The 17,030-nt window shown below is 40.7% G+C and overlaps 1 protein-coding gene across 7 annotated transcripts in view; it reads right to left on the bottom strand.

Annotated features, from left to right (window-relative positions):
• arhgef4 (Rho guanine nucleotide exchange factor (GEF) 4) overlaps nucleotides 1-17,030 on the bottom strand; it is an 83,379-nt gene that overhangs the window by 1,534 nt on the left and 64,815 nt on the right. For 6 of the 7 annotated variants that reach the window (XM_079611646.1, XM_079611647.1, XM_079611650.1 and 3 more), the window contains 9 exons: nucleotides 12,478-12,623; nucleotides 5,965-6,141; nucleotides 5,546-5,740; nucleotides 5,186-5,365; nucleotides 4,862-5,094; nucleotides 2,817-2,946; nucleotides 2,592-2,723; nucleotides 2,233-2,476; nucleotides 1,139-1,216 (listed from right to left, as the gene is read on the bottom strand). In XM_079611646.1, coding sequence (XP_079467772.1) covers nucleotides 1,139-1,216; nucleotides 2,233-2,476; nucleotides 2,592-2,723; nucleotides 2,817-2,946; nucleotides 4,862-5,094; nucleotides 5,186-5,365; nucleotides 5,546-5,740; nucleotides 5,965-6,141; nucleotides 12,478-12,623 — 1,515 coding nt within the window. Of the gene's footprint in view, nucleotides 1-1,138; nucleotides 1,217-2,232; nucleotides 2,477-2,591; nucleotides 2,724-2,816; nucleotides 2,947-4,861; nucleotides 5,095-5,185; nucleotides 5,366-5,545; nucleotides 5,741-5,964; nucleotides 6,142-8,507; nucleotides 9,409-12,477; nucleotides 12,624-17,030 lie in introns of those variants that run through there. The other variant, XM_079611652.1, reaches the window with a different exon arrangement.

Here is a 17,030-nt window from a genome sequence, read left to right as displayed (position 1 = left end):
AACTTTAAAATGCATTTATGTAAAATGGTTATTTATTATATGATTGTTTGTGAATCAGACAACAAAAATTTGATTCACTAAAAAGAGCCGGTTTAAAATAATCATTTGTTTGTGAATCAGACTACTACACTGATTGCCCTGTATGTTATTGATTCACTAAAAAGAATTGGTTTAAAAGAGTCATTTGCTTGTGAATTGGACTATACTGGTTGTGCTCTATGTTTTTGATTCACCATAAAGAACCAGATTTAATAAGAGTCATTTGTTAGTAAATCCGACTACATTGGTTACTCTGTATGTTTTTGATTCACTAAAAAGAACCGGTTGTTCCCTGGTTGTGCTGTTTGTTATTGATTCACTAAAAATAACTCGGTTTTAAGAGTCATTTGTTTGTGAATCAGACTACACTGATTGCTCTGTATGTTATCGATTAATTAAAAAGAACTGGTTTAAAAGAGTCATTTGTTTCTGAACTGGACTACACTGGTTGTGCTCTATGTTTTTGATTCAGTAAAAAGAACCGGGCATAAAAGAGTCATTTATTCATTAATCCGACTACACCAGTTGTGCTGCACGTTACTGCAACAACTCAAAGAATCAATATCATTCAAAAGAAGATCCCGATAATCCGAAAATCTGTATTTTTACCCAGCCTCAGTTAAATAAGCGAATAAGTCACACTAACACACTCTGGAATTACCCTGGACTACTCGATCGGCTCTCTACTTTGAGAGGACACCCAGGATATTGCCCTGCGCAGGACCCCAGGAGGCACCCTAACCCCCCGCCCCTGCCTACGCTGAGGGCCTTCAGGGAGGAGAGGTGAAGTTAAGGTGGCCCTGGGAGCCAGAGGTCCAGAAGGTTCGGAAAAACGTAGGCACTTGGACGTTTTAGGGTGAAGAAGTGATGGAGATCTGAGTGCCACAAGGTGCCGTAAAGCTAATGCTGTTCCAGGGCAGTGCGGTAATGATGAAACAACACACAAACATAATCAAACACGTGCTTGTGAACAGATGAACAGTGACCACACATGGCACAACTCATTCACTACATGATAAACTGAAGTGATTTCACACTGTATCCTGAAAGCAGGGCTCTCTAGCATATAATCATACATAATAGAACGGAAGAAATTCACCTTTGGGCTTCCCTGTTGGATGACTTTTAGATGCATTCAACATGGCCTGCTTCTTCTGGACCTCTGTGATCGTAAAACCTGTTTGGAGGACAAACAAAAACATTGATAAACTTCTAGATTATCATTCTTAATCAACTGTGCAGAACTGACACGTTTGTCATTAACGAATATATAATGCTGAACAGATCAGCAAATATAAATACAAACGTTACAAATATTTCTGTCATGACAACTCTAGGAGTGTTCGGCATGGTAATGGATATGGCAATGTTGAAATGTTTGGTCTTGGCGGAATAGATTTGCTACGCTGCTGCTAGTGCTGTTGCAGTTGATAATTGTTGCTGTACAAGTACAGGACTTGCTACTGCCAATACATACACGACACGACACACTGTTGTGAGCAAGTAAGACATGCTGCTGCTGCTGTACAATATAGCGTACATGAATTACCCGTAGCAGATCTATACAGGTGGAGCTGGGGAAGGTGGAGGGTTTCTGAAGCACGCTGCACTGCTAAGGCAAATGCTGACCAAGTATTTGAAGGTTGAGCACGTGAGCTCATTAGATACTGATACGCAGGAACCAATCAGCTGTGCCCTATAGATAACGATGTAATCACGAGGAGGCTGAGTTAAAGGACCTATTAGCCTGCGCCATCTAGAGTTTCATGACAGAACTTCGTATATGATCAAATGGCATTGCTAACTGTTTGAATGTACATTAGTGATAGTTTGGTTGTTATCGCAAACTGAGAGGAAGCACTAGAATTACTAACTGGGATAAATAAAAAAACAAAACAAAAAAAAAACTGAAATAAAAGTAATTAAAACGAAACCTGAAAAATAAAATAAAATAAAAAATATTAACCAAAACTGCAATAGTATATAAATAATATTAATGAAAAATATGACACTGGTGGCCATTGCTAGGTGGTTGCTTACTGGCCAGGTTATGTCCATTTTTGTTTATGGAGAACAAATGATGCATTATGAGTTGTAGGAAAATCTAAAAATAATCCATTTAAAGACTGTGGACAATAAAATCAATGCTTTTCGTTCTGCTTCTAAGAGCCTGACAGAAGAAGTGCTGTTCACCTGTTTCGAGGTCGTGCTGGACCTGTTCCCGTTCATCTGCAAAGGCTCGCAGCCAGCGCTGCTTCTGCTCGGGTTTCTTGGCACACAGGATGTGGACCTCCTCTCCCCCGGGAGAACACAATTTCAAGGCATTCTTCACACTCACGTTAAAGTCCTTCTCCTTCCCATCCTCTACATCCACCACTTGCATCTGATCCATGTCTAACCGACCCTTGTAGTACAGGATGTCCCTCCGAAGCAGATCCTGGGGTACCAATCAAGACAGGAACTACTTTAATACTGCTGAGAGCCACTCACATAAAAAACATCTGTCATAAATAACAGTGATTCTGCTCTCCCTGGCCTGGCGAGTGACTGACCTTCTTACAGAAAACCAATTGGTGGTCGAAGAGGAAGAACATTCGCTGCTGGCCTTTGGCCTGTGGCTGGGAGATCTTGGTCAGGTCTCCTGAGAAAATCAGATCGGAGCTCCTGCTCAAGATGTCTTCACCCTAATGAAGGGGAGAAAGAGCCTGTGAGACCACACACATACCTGGAGTGAACAAGTGTGTGAACTCTACACCCATGATGCTCCTGTGATTTACCTCCCAGTCCTCTATAGAGCTCTGCCACTGGGCGATTTTGTCAATATTCTCCAGACGCCTCTTCCTCTCATTGATCAGTCTGGCCACATTCTTCATTGCGTTTAAGGCAGCTTCCACATCCTTATAATCTCTGAAAAGTAGAATATATGAGATTTTGTATAGCTGTAAAATGCCAATAAGCAAAAATGTGAAAATGGCAAAAAGAGACATATGGGTCTACGGGACACTTGCACATCGTTTACAATGAATGGTTGTGTTACTTTCAGGAGCCTTTATCTAGTGCTGCACGCTTAATCATATCGCAATCGCAATGTCAAGCCTATGCGATTATATGACGCAAAATGCTGCGATTTTATATGAAATAAACAAATTAGGACTGTTGTTAACGCAATTAATGCAGTCTCTGTTCATTTTTGTCATCCTTTGGCTAGTGTTACAGGATCCCGCTCTTATTCATGCAAATGCTTTTTAAACCGTTCATGTGTGACAAGACAAAAAAGAGCGCGCTGCCTGTGAATGTCCTGTGACACACACACACAGAAAGACTCACGCTAGTATCGTGCGTGCGCACAAGACAGCACGCCAGAAAGAATACAGTTCTCTCTTTCGCGCTTGAACGAACAATAAAACACACAATTATGCCAAAATGTCTTTTTGTCGAGTATCTTCATAACATAAGAGCAGTCTTACGATGAACGTAAAGAGTTGTGACTCGTGTGAGATCCGCGTCTCTGTCAGCAGCGGCTGGTCTTAAAGGGACAGTACACAGTAGCCAGCTAGCGACTAATTATCTCTGTTGTTAAAGTTAATCAAAGAACAAAGGGAACAAAGAAAAACACTCAGTGCTCTTGACTAAAGAACTTTTGTAACTTTAATAAGGATTAGTCTATATATAATTTATGCAGCGTAGACTGTTTGATGACTTTATTCAATTTCTGTATGTCCTACCTTTTAGACAGGAAGAGAACAGGTAAATATGGTTTATTTTTTATGGGTTTATGAGAGGATTGTTTGAAGTTCACTTAAATTAAAAGTTGTTATATTTTTTGAAGCCTAATAAATGTTTTTTTTTTAAATTGATAGCTTTCAATTGTAATGACGGAATCACTGTAATGTTGCATTTTTATCCAGACATCAATGCCTTATTGATCATTATAGGTGTTATTATTCATTTAGTTGTTGTTGCTAGTTAGAGTTGAGAAATGCACATTTCAGCATTATCACTAATCTGTGTGTGCATTTTCCATGAGAACCAAGCAAGTTGACTCATGAAACCATTTGTTTATTATATGGCAATCGCAATATTGACCTCAATAATCGCAATATGAGCTCAATATTCGCAATATGACATTTTCCCCAAATCGTGCAGCCCTGCTTTTATCTATATTCAGTATGCATTCTACTCCGCCCTCGATTGTCTTGCAAAAACACCCAACTATGTGCAGCGATTTATATGATGTTGTGACATCAACCTGTGAATGCAGATACGATGGCTAGATTTACTTTACATTACACCTCAACCACCTATGTACCAGGACACACAGATCAGATAACATTCCAATCACAAACATGTTTACACTTGTCTTTTCAGTGTATGTAGACAACATGCAGATGCAGGTCACATGTTAATGCCAAGTGTATACGAGCCCTCTGCATCTCTTCCATCATTGCATACATGAAGTGGCATCTACACAAATTCTCAATCAATAATTTCATCTATTATTTAACTACACTCTTAAAAACAAAGGTTCCAAAGTTGTTGTTGTTGTTTTTTTGCGTGATGCAATAGAATCACTTGAAGAATAGAATAGAGACCCATTTTGTAATCTCCCCAAAAAAAATCTTTCAGTGAAGAACCATTTTTTCTCAATGTGAAAAACATTAAAAAATCTAAAGACCCTTTTTCCAGTATAAAGAACCTTTTGTGCAATGAATAGCTGCCAATAAAAACAATGTAAGGCTTTTTTAAAAAGAGAACTAAGTCCTGGTTCCACAGACAGGGTGAGATGACGTTCAAAAATGCTGCGAAAAATACAGCAAAGTACCTGTGCTGTGGGTTGGTGTACTTCAGCAGTTCAGCCAGCTGCAGTGGGTACTTGCAGATCTTCTGAACAGGAGTAAGCAGGAATCCATCCAATGAAATGTCAATCATCTTCTGGAGCAAGCGACAGGCCTCAAAGAAGAACACATACTTCTTGATCTTCATCAGTTTGGAGAGCTGAACGCAGGCATTGGGGTGGTTGTTGCAATACTCAGAGTAGATCTGGAAGTTTGTTTGCTGGATGGAAACAAGCGAAGAGAACACAATAAAAATCCAAGCGTAAAAAACGGTATCCCTACATCAAAGCCTACATCGAAACTCAGCTTACCTGTTCTAAGAAGCAGGAGCCAATCTCGCTGAGGTGAGGATGGTCTTTGTTAAATTTCTTCTCCAAGGCTTTGACGAATTTCTTCTGGAAGCGGTAGAGCTCATCGATGTTGCCAAAGATGGTGCGCAGTTGCTCCTCGGTAAACATGTCTGTCCTCTTCCGGCACTGTTTTATATAGCCCTGGAAGCCAAGGTAATTATGTCAAGCAATGGTATAGCTGGATTACGCAAAACAGCTACTCTGATGTGAATCAAGTCGTTCTCTCAGCATGTAAACACAGTGCCAGGTTACTCTATAGACGGTAACAAGATCTACATACTGAGGTAGAACCGATCGATCAGAGTCATGTGGTTAACTGACCTCACAGATGTCCTTCAGGTGTTTGATGTAATCCCTCTCTGTGCTCATGATCTCATTGATGACGTTGGCTCTCATCTGCTCCTTGCAGGGCAGGCCGGGCCCTAAAGGGCCCCCCATGCTGGCTTCACCCCCCTCCGAGGCCCCGTCTAGATGGGCTAAGTATTCCTCCATGGGCTCATCTTGGTTCACCCGTAACTATCAATAACAATGGTTATAGGTTAGTTCACGATGTTAAACTATGACACAATGTCTGTTATTTTCTGCTAAATGTTGAAAGTGCAGTTCCTTTTATCAATGCCCTTGGCAAAAAGAACAGAGGTGCATCGAAGAACCCTCAATGTAGCTTAATGTAATCGTGATGACATAATGTGACCGTAATCTAATTTATTTTTATGAGCGGGAAGTCAGCTTTCTTTTACCCGAACGAAGCTGGCGGGGAACCAGCCCTCGCTGTCCAACACCCGGCCCCACCACCACTCCTTGTTTGTGGCGTCCACTACTTCGATGACGTCTCCAGCTTTGAAGCCCAGCTCCTGGTCGTCCATAGTGACATGGTCCCATAGAGCCTCCGCGCACACGCTGCCATCACTGATCAGCTATTGACAAACACAAGATGAAGGCAAAACTGAATGTTTTGGAGCTACAGGGATCTTCAACATGTGTGTGCATGAAAATGTCTACTCAAGGTTTCATTTGAGAGGTTTCATTCTCTTATATTCTTAAGGCCCGTTCACACCAAGAACGATAAGCGCGTGCTTGTCTGTCACTTTAAATGCTTGAGCTTGTTACAGCAGGATGGATTCTGATTGGCTGTCAATGTTTTTTACTGTTCATCCGCTGGATAAAATCTTTCTGAAAGTGATTCCATCGATATTGTTTCTCTGTGCCGTTATCGTTATAGCTGTGGTGTGAACTGCTATTATTTAATATTAAGAAGATTTTTATAACTATATCTTTATCATTATCTTTATAGTTATCGTACTTGGTGTGAACAGGCCTTTATACTTGTTTGCTTTTTCTGTTCAATACACACTGTACAGCAGCATGCAGTTTGCATTAGGGCTGGGCGATATATTGAATATTCACAATATATATCTGGTATGATTTTGCTGGTGTTATAAAAATATGCAACACTGAATAATGAGAGGATTTTAATGCAATTTTTATTTCACGTTTTGTATGAAATTTGTAATAGTCTCTAATTAAAATGTTAGCAAAATACCATTAATACATGTCAGTTTAATCTTTCCATGCATCATTTCAAAACTAAACAATATACGTACACAATTTTCATACTGCATGACAGATGTAGTTAAATATGACTATTTATTACTTTTATATATTTGTGCAAATAAATGAAATGAATTATTCTTATTTGTGTTGATGTAGTGTATATTGATTCTCTTCAATTTCTTGTTTTAAGTTCACTTAAATTAAAAGTTGTTATAATATTTGAATGTTCTATCATTTTTAATACAGTACATGATATATAAAAACATGATGATTTGCAGTTTAGGCGTTGTTTTCAAATATATACTGTGATGTCGAATGACTATAATTACTCATTATATCCCCATAAATAAATTCGCACATTAATATGGAGATTCAATGTGAAAATATATTTATCAGTACACAATATAATGTTAGGTGTGATTAATCGAGATAAATTAGAGAAACTTGTGTGTTTTTTTACTGATCAACAACCCCTATACATACATATACACAATACTCAATACATCTAACATCTGGTGACAAAAGGTGAATTGTTTTCACTGTGCAACAATACAGAGCATTCAATTTCACAGTCTGCTCCAGCATCTCAGTGGCATAGTGTGTTATCAAGCAAAGACACACAGCCCTTCATTCGGTGCACTTAACCAAAACCAAACTGCAATGTATCACTGGAGGAAGCATTGCCAAATTAAGCCTTTTCTGTCTGCTGTCTGCTTTTTTCCCCTAAGTGGTCATTTTACATTTCCGCTTTTTGCTCGCAAGGATTGGTTTGGCAAAGAAAACAAAAAGTGGGGTGATGTATTGCCACACTGTTCAGCTTGGCGATTGCGAAAATGAAGTGAAATCCTGGCAAGCTCAACAGCCTCCATTAAACTCTACTGCACGGCTAAACGTGATCTATTGGTGCTGATGTAATCATCACACTTCGTTCTCGGTCCACACAGCGTTGATGGACTCGAAGGCTGAATAGTGAACATACACCCCCTGAATCCAGAGCCCTGCATTCTCATCACAAGATCTGTGCCTATGTACCCTGTTGCCTAGCGACACACCCACATACTTTCCCATGTGCCTCCTCTTCACAGCCTGTGAGTTACAGCTTCTTGGTTTATTTGAAGACACTATCAGGAAAAAAGCCCTGGAGCATATTCTGCAAACATTTAACAAAAAGTCATGAAAATATGCTGATCATGAATGAATAAGGTTTTTAAAACTAGCATGTCAGTATGTTCAAATGTTTCACTATCAGAGTAAATACAGAACATTCTTTGCTGACCCAAACTATGCCAAGTGCATTGGCCAATTTATTTCCTTCTGGATGTGTATTCCTCACTGAGACGCCATGCTGCTCTACTGAGCAATAACCCCAGCATAACCGTGTCAAGCTCATCTGTGTGACCTCTTTCTCTGCAGAGTCCTGCTTGCCAGCAAAAGGATTGTGCAGATCCCTCTGGACATACAGAACGCATCACATGGGCTAAAGGCACAAGCTGACAGTTATACAACAAAAACAAGCACCGTCATTCAAAGTGTCTCACACATAAACACCCAAACATACTCACAAAAGCTTACAAAACGTCTGAAGAAGCCCTTTAGATGACTTGAAATCAAAGACTGACCCCTGCAAGCCACTCTAGAGTGGTTACGGGCTGGTGAATAATTCACGCAGTGCCATCTCAGCACATTACTTCTGTTTGAATGCTGCCAACTACACACACATTCTGGTTACCTGCACTGTGATGTCTGCATCCCGAAAACCCATCCACGAGTGAGCGAGAGGGACCAACTTTCCCTCCTCCTCCTCCTCACCGTCGTCTTCCTCTCCACCCCTCCCCTCGCTCTTTCTCCTCACTGCGGCTGCGCTCTACTGGAAGGCCAGCAGGAACATCAGCACTACGTTGATGATGACCAGCAACATCATGATGACGAACACCACCACCTTCTGGGCCTCCGGGCTGAGGTTGCAGCGCAACAGGAAGTGACTCAGGCCCTGCCGAGACGCTGTTCGCTGGCCTCCGCGAGCCATGGCGCCGGAAGCCCCCTCGCCTAGAGGTCTGCGCGCAAATGCTCGACGGCACACAGTGTCTCGGCCGGATCCGCTCTGTGTTCTCTGTGAAGCGTGAGGGGGAGGGGGAAGAGCCTCCACGTCCACAGTTACCTGCTCACTTCCTTTCCGTTCCCTTCTCGCCCTTTCTCTCTTTCTCTCGCGTGCGCGGAATCTTCCTCCTCCTCCTCCTCCTCCTCGTCCGTTGCTCCCCTCAATCTTTTCCCCGTGCACTGCTGATGTCAGGAGCAGGGGTGGATGCGTCTCTCCGCCTCCATGTATTCTTCTTCTCCGTCTATGCTTTTTTCTGTCCCTTCCTGTCTGTTTTTCTCCTTCTGTCCTCCTTCCGCTGCCTCCCCCTCGCTCTCGTCCTCCTGCTCTGCTCGAACACACGGCCGTTTTAATTCCCTTGGATCTGATTAAAACACTTGGAATCCTTTCTCATTTCACCGTCTCTTTTGCAAAGCGCAAACCTGAGGGGTGGAAATGGTTGCTGCATCTGTGCTTAGCGGCACTAGCAAAAAGCATCCATCCATCTCCCCGAATTGACTTCTGTTTTTGCTCCGGATTTTTTTCCTCTTATCCTTCCCAGCCAATCGGCTGGCGGTGCTGTGAAGCGTATCCAGGATACCAGAGTAGCGGAGGCCGGATTTAGCGGCAGCAGGAGGGAGGCGACGGTGGGGGGAGGGATGCGAGAGAATGCAGCACAATACATCCTTTCTATACTGGTGTGTCTCCATTGGCCGAGCCGACTGCCAGTCAGTCGCCCTTCCCGTCTAAAAGCAAGCACGTCCTGTTCGTCTTCTCAAGGCAGTGCTAGTGCTGCTGGAGATATTAATTAAAGGCTGCATGAGGTGCCAAACACCTCTTGAGCTTTCATTTCCTGACCCGAGCCGGTGTCAGCGAGGTAGGATTAACGCAGTCATTCCCACTCGTCTCGTTCCCGTGCATCAATTTGTGCACAACTAATGGGATTAGTAAAGGACTCTGATTCCATCAACCTTCTGTTCTCTCCCTTTCTCTCTCTCCCTTTCTCTCTCTCTCTCTCTCGACTGCAGAGCCTCATCCCCACTGTCACAGTGTCACACAGCACGATACTTCCTTTCAAATCAGCAGCTGTCTTTCTGACACACGCACAAGCAAAACAATCACTCACTCTCTCCAACACACTGGTAATGAACACTAAAACTATATTTGAACTTTTAGAAAAAAAATTAGAGTTGTGCTCGTCTATGTAAAACTTGTTGCTAGATCACTGTGGTTGGTTGATAGGTTGCTGCTATGCAGTAGCTAAGGTGTTCTAAATGGTCTTTGGGTAGTTGCACTGCAAAATGGCTAACAATAAGTATTTTTGTCTGGTTTTCTAGTAAAACTATTTTCAAATGTCCTCGAAATAATAAAAAATACATTAGAAGTGCAAAATAAGACAAAACATGCAATTCACCTTTGGCTAAGCCCCGCCCCCCTTAGTTACTGTTGCTACCTCCGACAACTTCATCTGGGCTCTGGTTTGGTATCAACATGGCTTATGCTGTGACAGCTCTTCCTGCTGAAATTTTATCAAACTTTTATAAAGCAGCAAATAAAGTGTCCGATAGAAGTAGGCAAAAGGGGCTGCAATATGCGTTCGAAGGCTATATTCAAGACATACGGGTGAAACGCAAGCAACAACAAGCCAAATAGAGGCAAACGCATAACGTAACGGTCACAGTTAACGTTAAAAAAATTAACCACCGCATATCCTAATGGAGACGGAGGCTGGGACTAACAATATCGAGCAACACTGTTCATGCAAAGCTGGGTAGGTCTCTTCACTTCTATAATTGTTATTACAAAGCAAACGGACTACGCGAGTATAAAGTTGTATTTATTAGCAGCGTGTGCTAGCGTATCAACAATTAGGGTAGAGAACATAAATCATAACCTAAACAGCATAAAACTGTCTAACTAGTATAACTTCACAGTAAGGTTAAAAGCAAAAATAGAGCACACAAAAGTGAGCTTGTTGATCATTGAGGGGTTTCGCTGACTGAGGACGTCCACACAGTTTAATCCAAAGACAATAGCCTGCCGAGACCAAAAATATGAGACGCCTGTGTTAAAGTCAATGGAGCGCTGTGAAAAAGTGTCGGACCCTCTGTGGGAGCTCGTTCTTGGCTCCGCTGTGATTGGTCAATCTACATTCTAGGGCGTGGCTTAGCCAAAGGCGAATTAAGTTAATTTCTTCAGGGGCAAGAAAATATATTTCCAATATTACAGTAACCTACATTTTCGCTAAATGCAAATGTGGATGGACTGTCCTGCTAGAGATCGAAACTACCGTATATGTTGTATCCATCATTTAAAATTGCATTTTAAAATACACTGATCAGCCACAACATTAAAACCACTTGCATAGACAACACTTTCAACTCTTGGTCATGAACTATTCCTGAACAATTTTTGCAGTGTGACAGGGTGTTTTGTTGTTGTTTTGTTTTGAACATTGCAAAGTATGTTAATTTCTGTTAATTGTATGATTGTGTTCATTGTGTACACACGTATTACAGACAACAAAGTTGTCTTTGAACAGTGAGTTCCTTTCACTGGAACTAAGAGGCCAAGCCCAACCTCTGAAAAACAACCCCACACCATAATCCCCCCTCCACCAAACTTTACACTTGGCACAATGCAGTCAGGCAAGTACCGTTTACCTGGCAACCGCCAAACCCAGACTCATCCATCGAATTGCCAGACAGAGAAGCGTGATTGGTCACTCCAGAGAACACATCTCCACTGCTCTAGAGTCCAGTGGTGGTCTGCTTTACACCACTGCATCCCACACTTTGTATTGCACTTGGTGATTTAAGGTTTGGATGCAGCTGCTCGGCCATGGAAACCCATTCCATGAACATCTCTACGCACTGTTCTTGAGCTAATCTGAAGGCCACACGAAGTTTGGGGGTCTGTAGCTATTGGCTATTGTGAGCCTCAGCATGCGCTGATCCCGCTCTGTAATATTACGTGGCCTACCACTTCGAGGCTGAGTTGCTGTTTTTCCCAACTGCTTTCACTCTGTTATAAAACTAACAGTTGACCGTGGAATATTAAGTGCACATCAAGCTCCCAGAGGCCTGGCCGTTGATTAGATTTTTCTGCTGTTTCTAACTAAAATGCTGAATGGAGTTACTGAGCGGCTAATGATACCAAACAGTCATATATCAAACTCGACATTCTGCATATTCTCTGAAATTCTTTGTAGATAACAACACGAATTCACCCTCAGTCATGCTGAAGATGATGGGAGAAGGAGAGTGGCAGCAGGTCATACTGCTGGTCTCAGGCCTCAGGAGAGGGACAGATGGGTAGTAGACTATTCAATTACAGTGACTGAATTTCAACATGTATAAACACTAAATAAAGAGCACATCCTAAACTAAAGTGGAGCCTTGAAAGGTTGTCTGAAACCAGTTATCTTCATACAAAAACAAAAAAACGTTCTGTTTTGGCTCTGAAAGTCCTTGGGTTTTAAACGCAAGGCCTTTTAAGTGTTGGAAGGAATATGCTTCTATGAGAAAAATTTGGGAAAGTGAATGCCCTGCCATTGACAGAGAAACAGAACCACGATCTGTGAGCACAAACACACAGTAACACACAGACCACCTGTATGTTGTACCTCATTTATGGCCAGCTGCTCTCCTCCTCCTCCTGGGTGTCCAAATCGGTTGGAGGAGCTGCGAAACTCATTGTACAGGTCATCTTCACTCCCCACCTCATCCGCAAGGCCAGACTTATCCTGCGATCCATCGTTTATCACCAACGCTGGAAAGCAAAGCACAAATCTGTTTCAATTCGGCAACATTTGAGGTCTAGCGACTCAAACACTGATTCAACTTAGTCTTGGGATAATTGTGTTTGTTAATGTGACAATGAAAGTATTTAAATTAAAAGATACAAAAACGCTTAGAAATACTAAGTTCTGTTCACAATTAATAAAATCTGGCCATTTTGCATTAAAACATTTAAACACGTAAGTAGTGTATGATGTATTTGCAGCATTTAAGTTCAATAAGTATTTTTTTATAATGTTTTAATGGGCAATTAACCCATGATTGAACAACCAAATATCTTAAAACAGTATTTTAATGCACAAGAATATGATCTGTGATCTCAAAATGGTGCCTCCTCTGAGTATGTGGCCCACTCTGTGGAATAAAATGGCTTTTCTAGACCAGAGGGTTTTCAAACGGGTGTCAAGAGACTTGAAGGAAGCCACAAGGGGGTGCTAGAGAAGTCCATGAAAAAAAAAAAAAAAAGGATAACATACAGAATTTTTCATTTTGCTTTTTACAAAACTATAAGTATTTAACAAACGACAAATAAATACAATTCAAAAAGGGCAACGTTACAGAATCCGTTCTTCTAAAAGCTGGTTGAACTATTTAATTGTACTCTAATCACGGGTAGAAAAAATACACTGTCAACTTAACACATGGTAAATATATGGCAGATATTTTTGGGAAATATTTTGCTTAGGCAATTATTTCATTTCCATTAAACAATGTGTCTTTATAATCCCACACATATAAAAGCTTTGGTAACACTTTAGTTTAGGGTCCAATTCTCACTATTAACTATTTGCTTAAAAACATGCATATTACTAGGATATTGGCTGTTTATTAGTACATATCAATGCCTATTAATTAATTCTGCATGACCATAGTCTACATCCTTTAATCCCAATACCTTAACATATATCATCTACCTTACTAACTATTAAAATAGGAGTTAAAGGGCACCTATTATGACATTTAAAATGTTCCTAATGTTGTTTAGGGAGTCCCCAACAACAGTTTTACATGCATGCAATGACAAAAAACACTTTTGTTTTCGTATAATATGCATTTATTTTTACCTGATTTGCTCACCGACTCCCAAATGATTCGTTTAACGACTCGTTTTTCAAACCCCTCCTTTGCGCGACGCTAATCTGCGTTGATTGGTCAGATGACCCAGCAGTGTTTACAGAGATAATACTTATTTTTAACACGGAGTACAATGATGCTTTTATCAATTAAATTGTATTATAATAATGATTATAGTCCACTGCTTTATAGTTTGTAGTAAAAAACGAAAAATAAGATAAATAATTTAATGTTATGTTAGCGAGCATAGCCCAGAGTTCATATTGTAAAAGCACAATCAGTCTTTGTTTGCGTTAGCCCGATGCATAAACATAACGTTTTTACAAAAAAAAATGCAGTTACGTTACAGTTATTACTCTATTCTTTAGACAACTCCGAAAACAACGACAAACACTTCACATATCTCAATACAATTGTCATTGAAGACCTAGAAGCTAAACGGTGCTTACACAACAAACAAAATAATTATTAAGCATGCTACATAAAATATAAAAGCAAAAATTATTAATAACACTTACAGGTTGTGATACGGAGGAGGAAGCTGATGCAAATACACTTGGAACTGAACCTTCCTTCAATATCAGCCAGCTCGCGAATCCAAGTTTGATTGCATTTAAAAAGCAATCGTCTTCAAAATGACGCGAACAAAGCACAAGGCTCGGACTATACTTCTGTGGTATAGTGAATTGTTGCAACTTAGTCTTCAAATGCTCCTTGGGCAGATGGAAAAAGTTGGCTTTTGAGCCGCACTTCAGAACACAGCGTCTCGTCGCCATGATATTTTCCCCTGCTGGCCTTGGAGAGCAATAAGTGGGCGTATCGTATTCAAATAACTTGACAAGTTGACGTCATCTAGTCAGAGAAAAAGCTTCGGTCTTCTAACGATTCATAAAAATGACTCAGATTCGACTCTTACTTTTGAAAGACAATAACTTTATATACAGTGCACTTTCATATTTCAAACTTTGCAGGATGTTTTTGTTCACTTAGATCTATGTTACACACTACATGAAAGGTAAATTTCAAAATTCCATAATAGGTGCCCTTTAAGTCATAGTTAATATTTAGTTGATAGTGAGAATTAGACCCTAATCTAAAGTGTGACCAAAGCATTTTTATGAAAAGGGTCCCTCCTAAGGCTATCATCATATTTGGGGGTCTTTAGCATCAAGCACAATAAAAAACCCTGTTCATGTGAGTGTATATACATTTTAAACATTTGTCAGATATAGCCTACTATTCATTACTTCAAGAGCAAAGTTATATTTTATTATTAGTATGCAGAAGTATATTTTAGATTTAGCATCTAACTGATCTCACAGTTAAGATATTAGATTTAAATGTTTACCACAGGGAGCCTGAGTATACACAACCGTTTTCCCAGCCAGGAAATTTAATGACCTCCACTTGCATGGTCACACTTGATAAAAGGATTAATCCACTAATTAGCAGTTGGAATATTAAATTAGCTGCATCTCATTAACAGTTGGCTCATACTGAGAGAACGTGGTTCACACACCACACCGATCTAGCTTGAAACAGCCAAACCTGTGGCATCCATTGCACACTAGGGGGACGTTCACACAGAATGCATTTTTGCATTCCACTGCGCTGTTTTCCGATGTTTTCCTATGTACCGTAAGCATACGATAGAGGGCAGACACAAAATATTTGACAGCACTCAAAATATTTGACAGCACAAAAACTAATGCGAATTATGTGCGTTTTCATCAAGTTGTTCGAGCGGATGACGGTGGTATTGGTAACCTAGTAACCAACAGTAAATAAAACAGCATCAACGGAAACAGCCGATTAGTCGTGTGGGTTTAATGTTCGCTACGTCAGAATTTATTCGGCTAATACGTTTCTATCTCCCATTATTCGCATTGACTCTTTTTCGCACAAGTCAAAAACCACCTCAAACGAGCGTAAAAACGTTTTTGCGAATTAAGGGAATTTATCACTCAATCACTCGTATCTGATGTGATACTTCAAAATGCACACAAAAACATGATGGAAACAGCTAAAGTCAAAGGAAAAACAATAATGAAGAGCAACAGAAAAGACTGTCATAAAAAAAAAACAGTTTTGTGGCAGCTGCTAATTCACTTACACTGTTTTACTGCTAAAAGTGACTTTAGAAAGTGACCAAAGCACTCGCCGTCATTATAACTGAAAACATGTCTAGCATCAAAACAAAGCTTTCTTAACAACCCAACGGTTTTCGGATTGTTAGCAGACACTTAAGGGAACCATAACAACAAGCTTGCAGCTAAATTTCACTTTTAAGGTCAACAGTCTGACCAAAATGCTCCAGTAAAACTGTTGAGATGCTTATTGAATCCACAGTGGTGCATTAATGTGTCCCCGTTCATGCATTTGGTGTTTTTAAAGCACTGGAAACACTCTGCTGCCAGAGCTGGCTGGTTTCTCCACGGACAGGACTGCTATTATTTATTACTGTGCAGTAAACCAGCGAGGAAGAGAGGACCTGGCCGCCACAAGAAGCTCTCTTCCTGTCTCATTCATAATGAATGGATGGGAGGGAATGGAGTTGGACTTAAATTTACACCTCTGGAAAGATCCACTGCTCTGGCGATGCATGAGGGCACTGTCCATGAAATTGAGGTAAATGAGAATACTGCTTTAAATCGTGAGGATGTAACTGAGACTGTAATCTGCATCGAAACTGCCAACAGTGGCTTCACGTCAAAAATCCACTGTCCCTAAAGCACAGAAGATTTGCTGTCATTTACAAGAAAAGCTGTACGTGTGAAAATGATTCTGGTAATCCTGTCATGCTATGTAGGTTAATTGTTGAGCCAGTGGATTGATTAGGGAGACGGACAAGTGAATGAAATCGTCCTGATTTGTTTATCGGCCGTTAAGTGTGGCTCAAAGCATACGAGACAGCACATGTCAGCAGAGTTCAGCATTTCCAGCGCCACATGGGCTGATGATATTAAATAAATTTCACTCAGAGCCCAAAGTCAGACAGTCACAGTGGGGTAACCCAAACAACCCTGTCTAGGACAGCCCCGTAACTGAGTTCATGTGCAACACGGCTGTTTTCTTTGTAATGCTGCCTGATTTAAAGCAGGACATGGTTTGGGGTTTGTTATTGAGCTTGTTTGTGGCACAGATCTGAAGGAGACGTGAATCTGGCGTACTGCATTAACAGGAGACTTTCTTAATACAAACTGATGCCAATACTTGAAATGGCATCACGGCTATGATTAGTAGAACTTGAAAGCATTATTTGTATAAATGTATTGCATTTTGCAATGGGAACATTCAGTTAACA

The sequence above is a fragment of the Phoxinus phoxinus genome, assembly GCF_949152265.1.
Source record: "Phoxinus phoxinus genome assembly, chromosome: 5".
Lineage (NCBI taxonomy): Eukaryota > Metazoa > Chordata > Actinopteri > Cypriniformes > Leuciscidae > Phoxinus > Phoxinus phoxinus.
The sequence above is the reverse complement of the archived record's forward strand: the minus strand, read 5'-3'. Positions and strand labels throughout refer to the sequence as shown.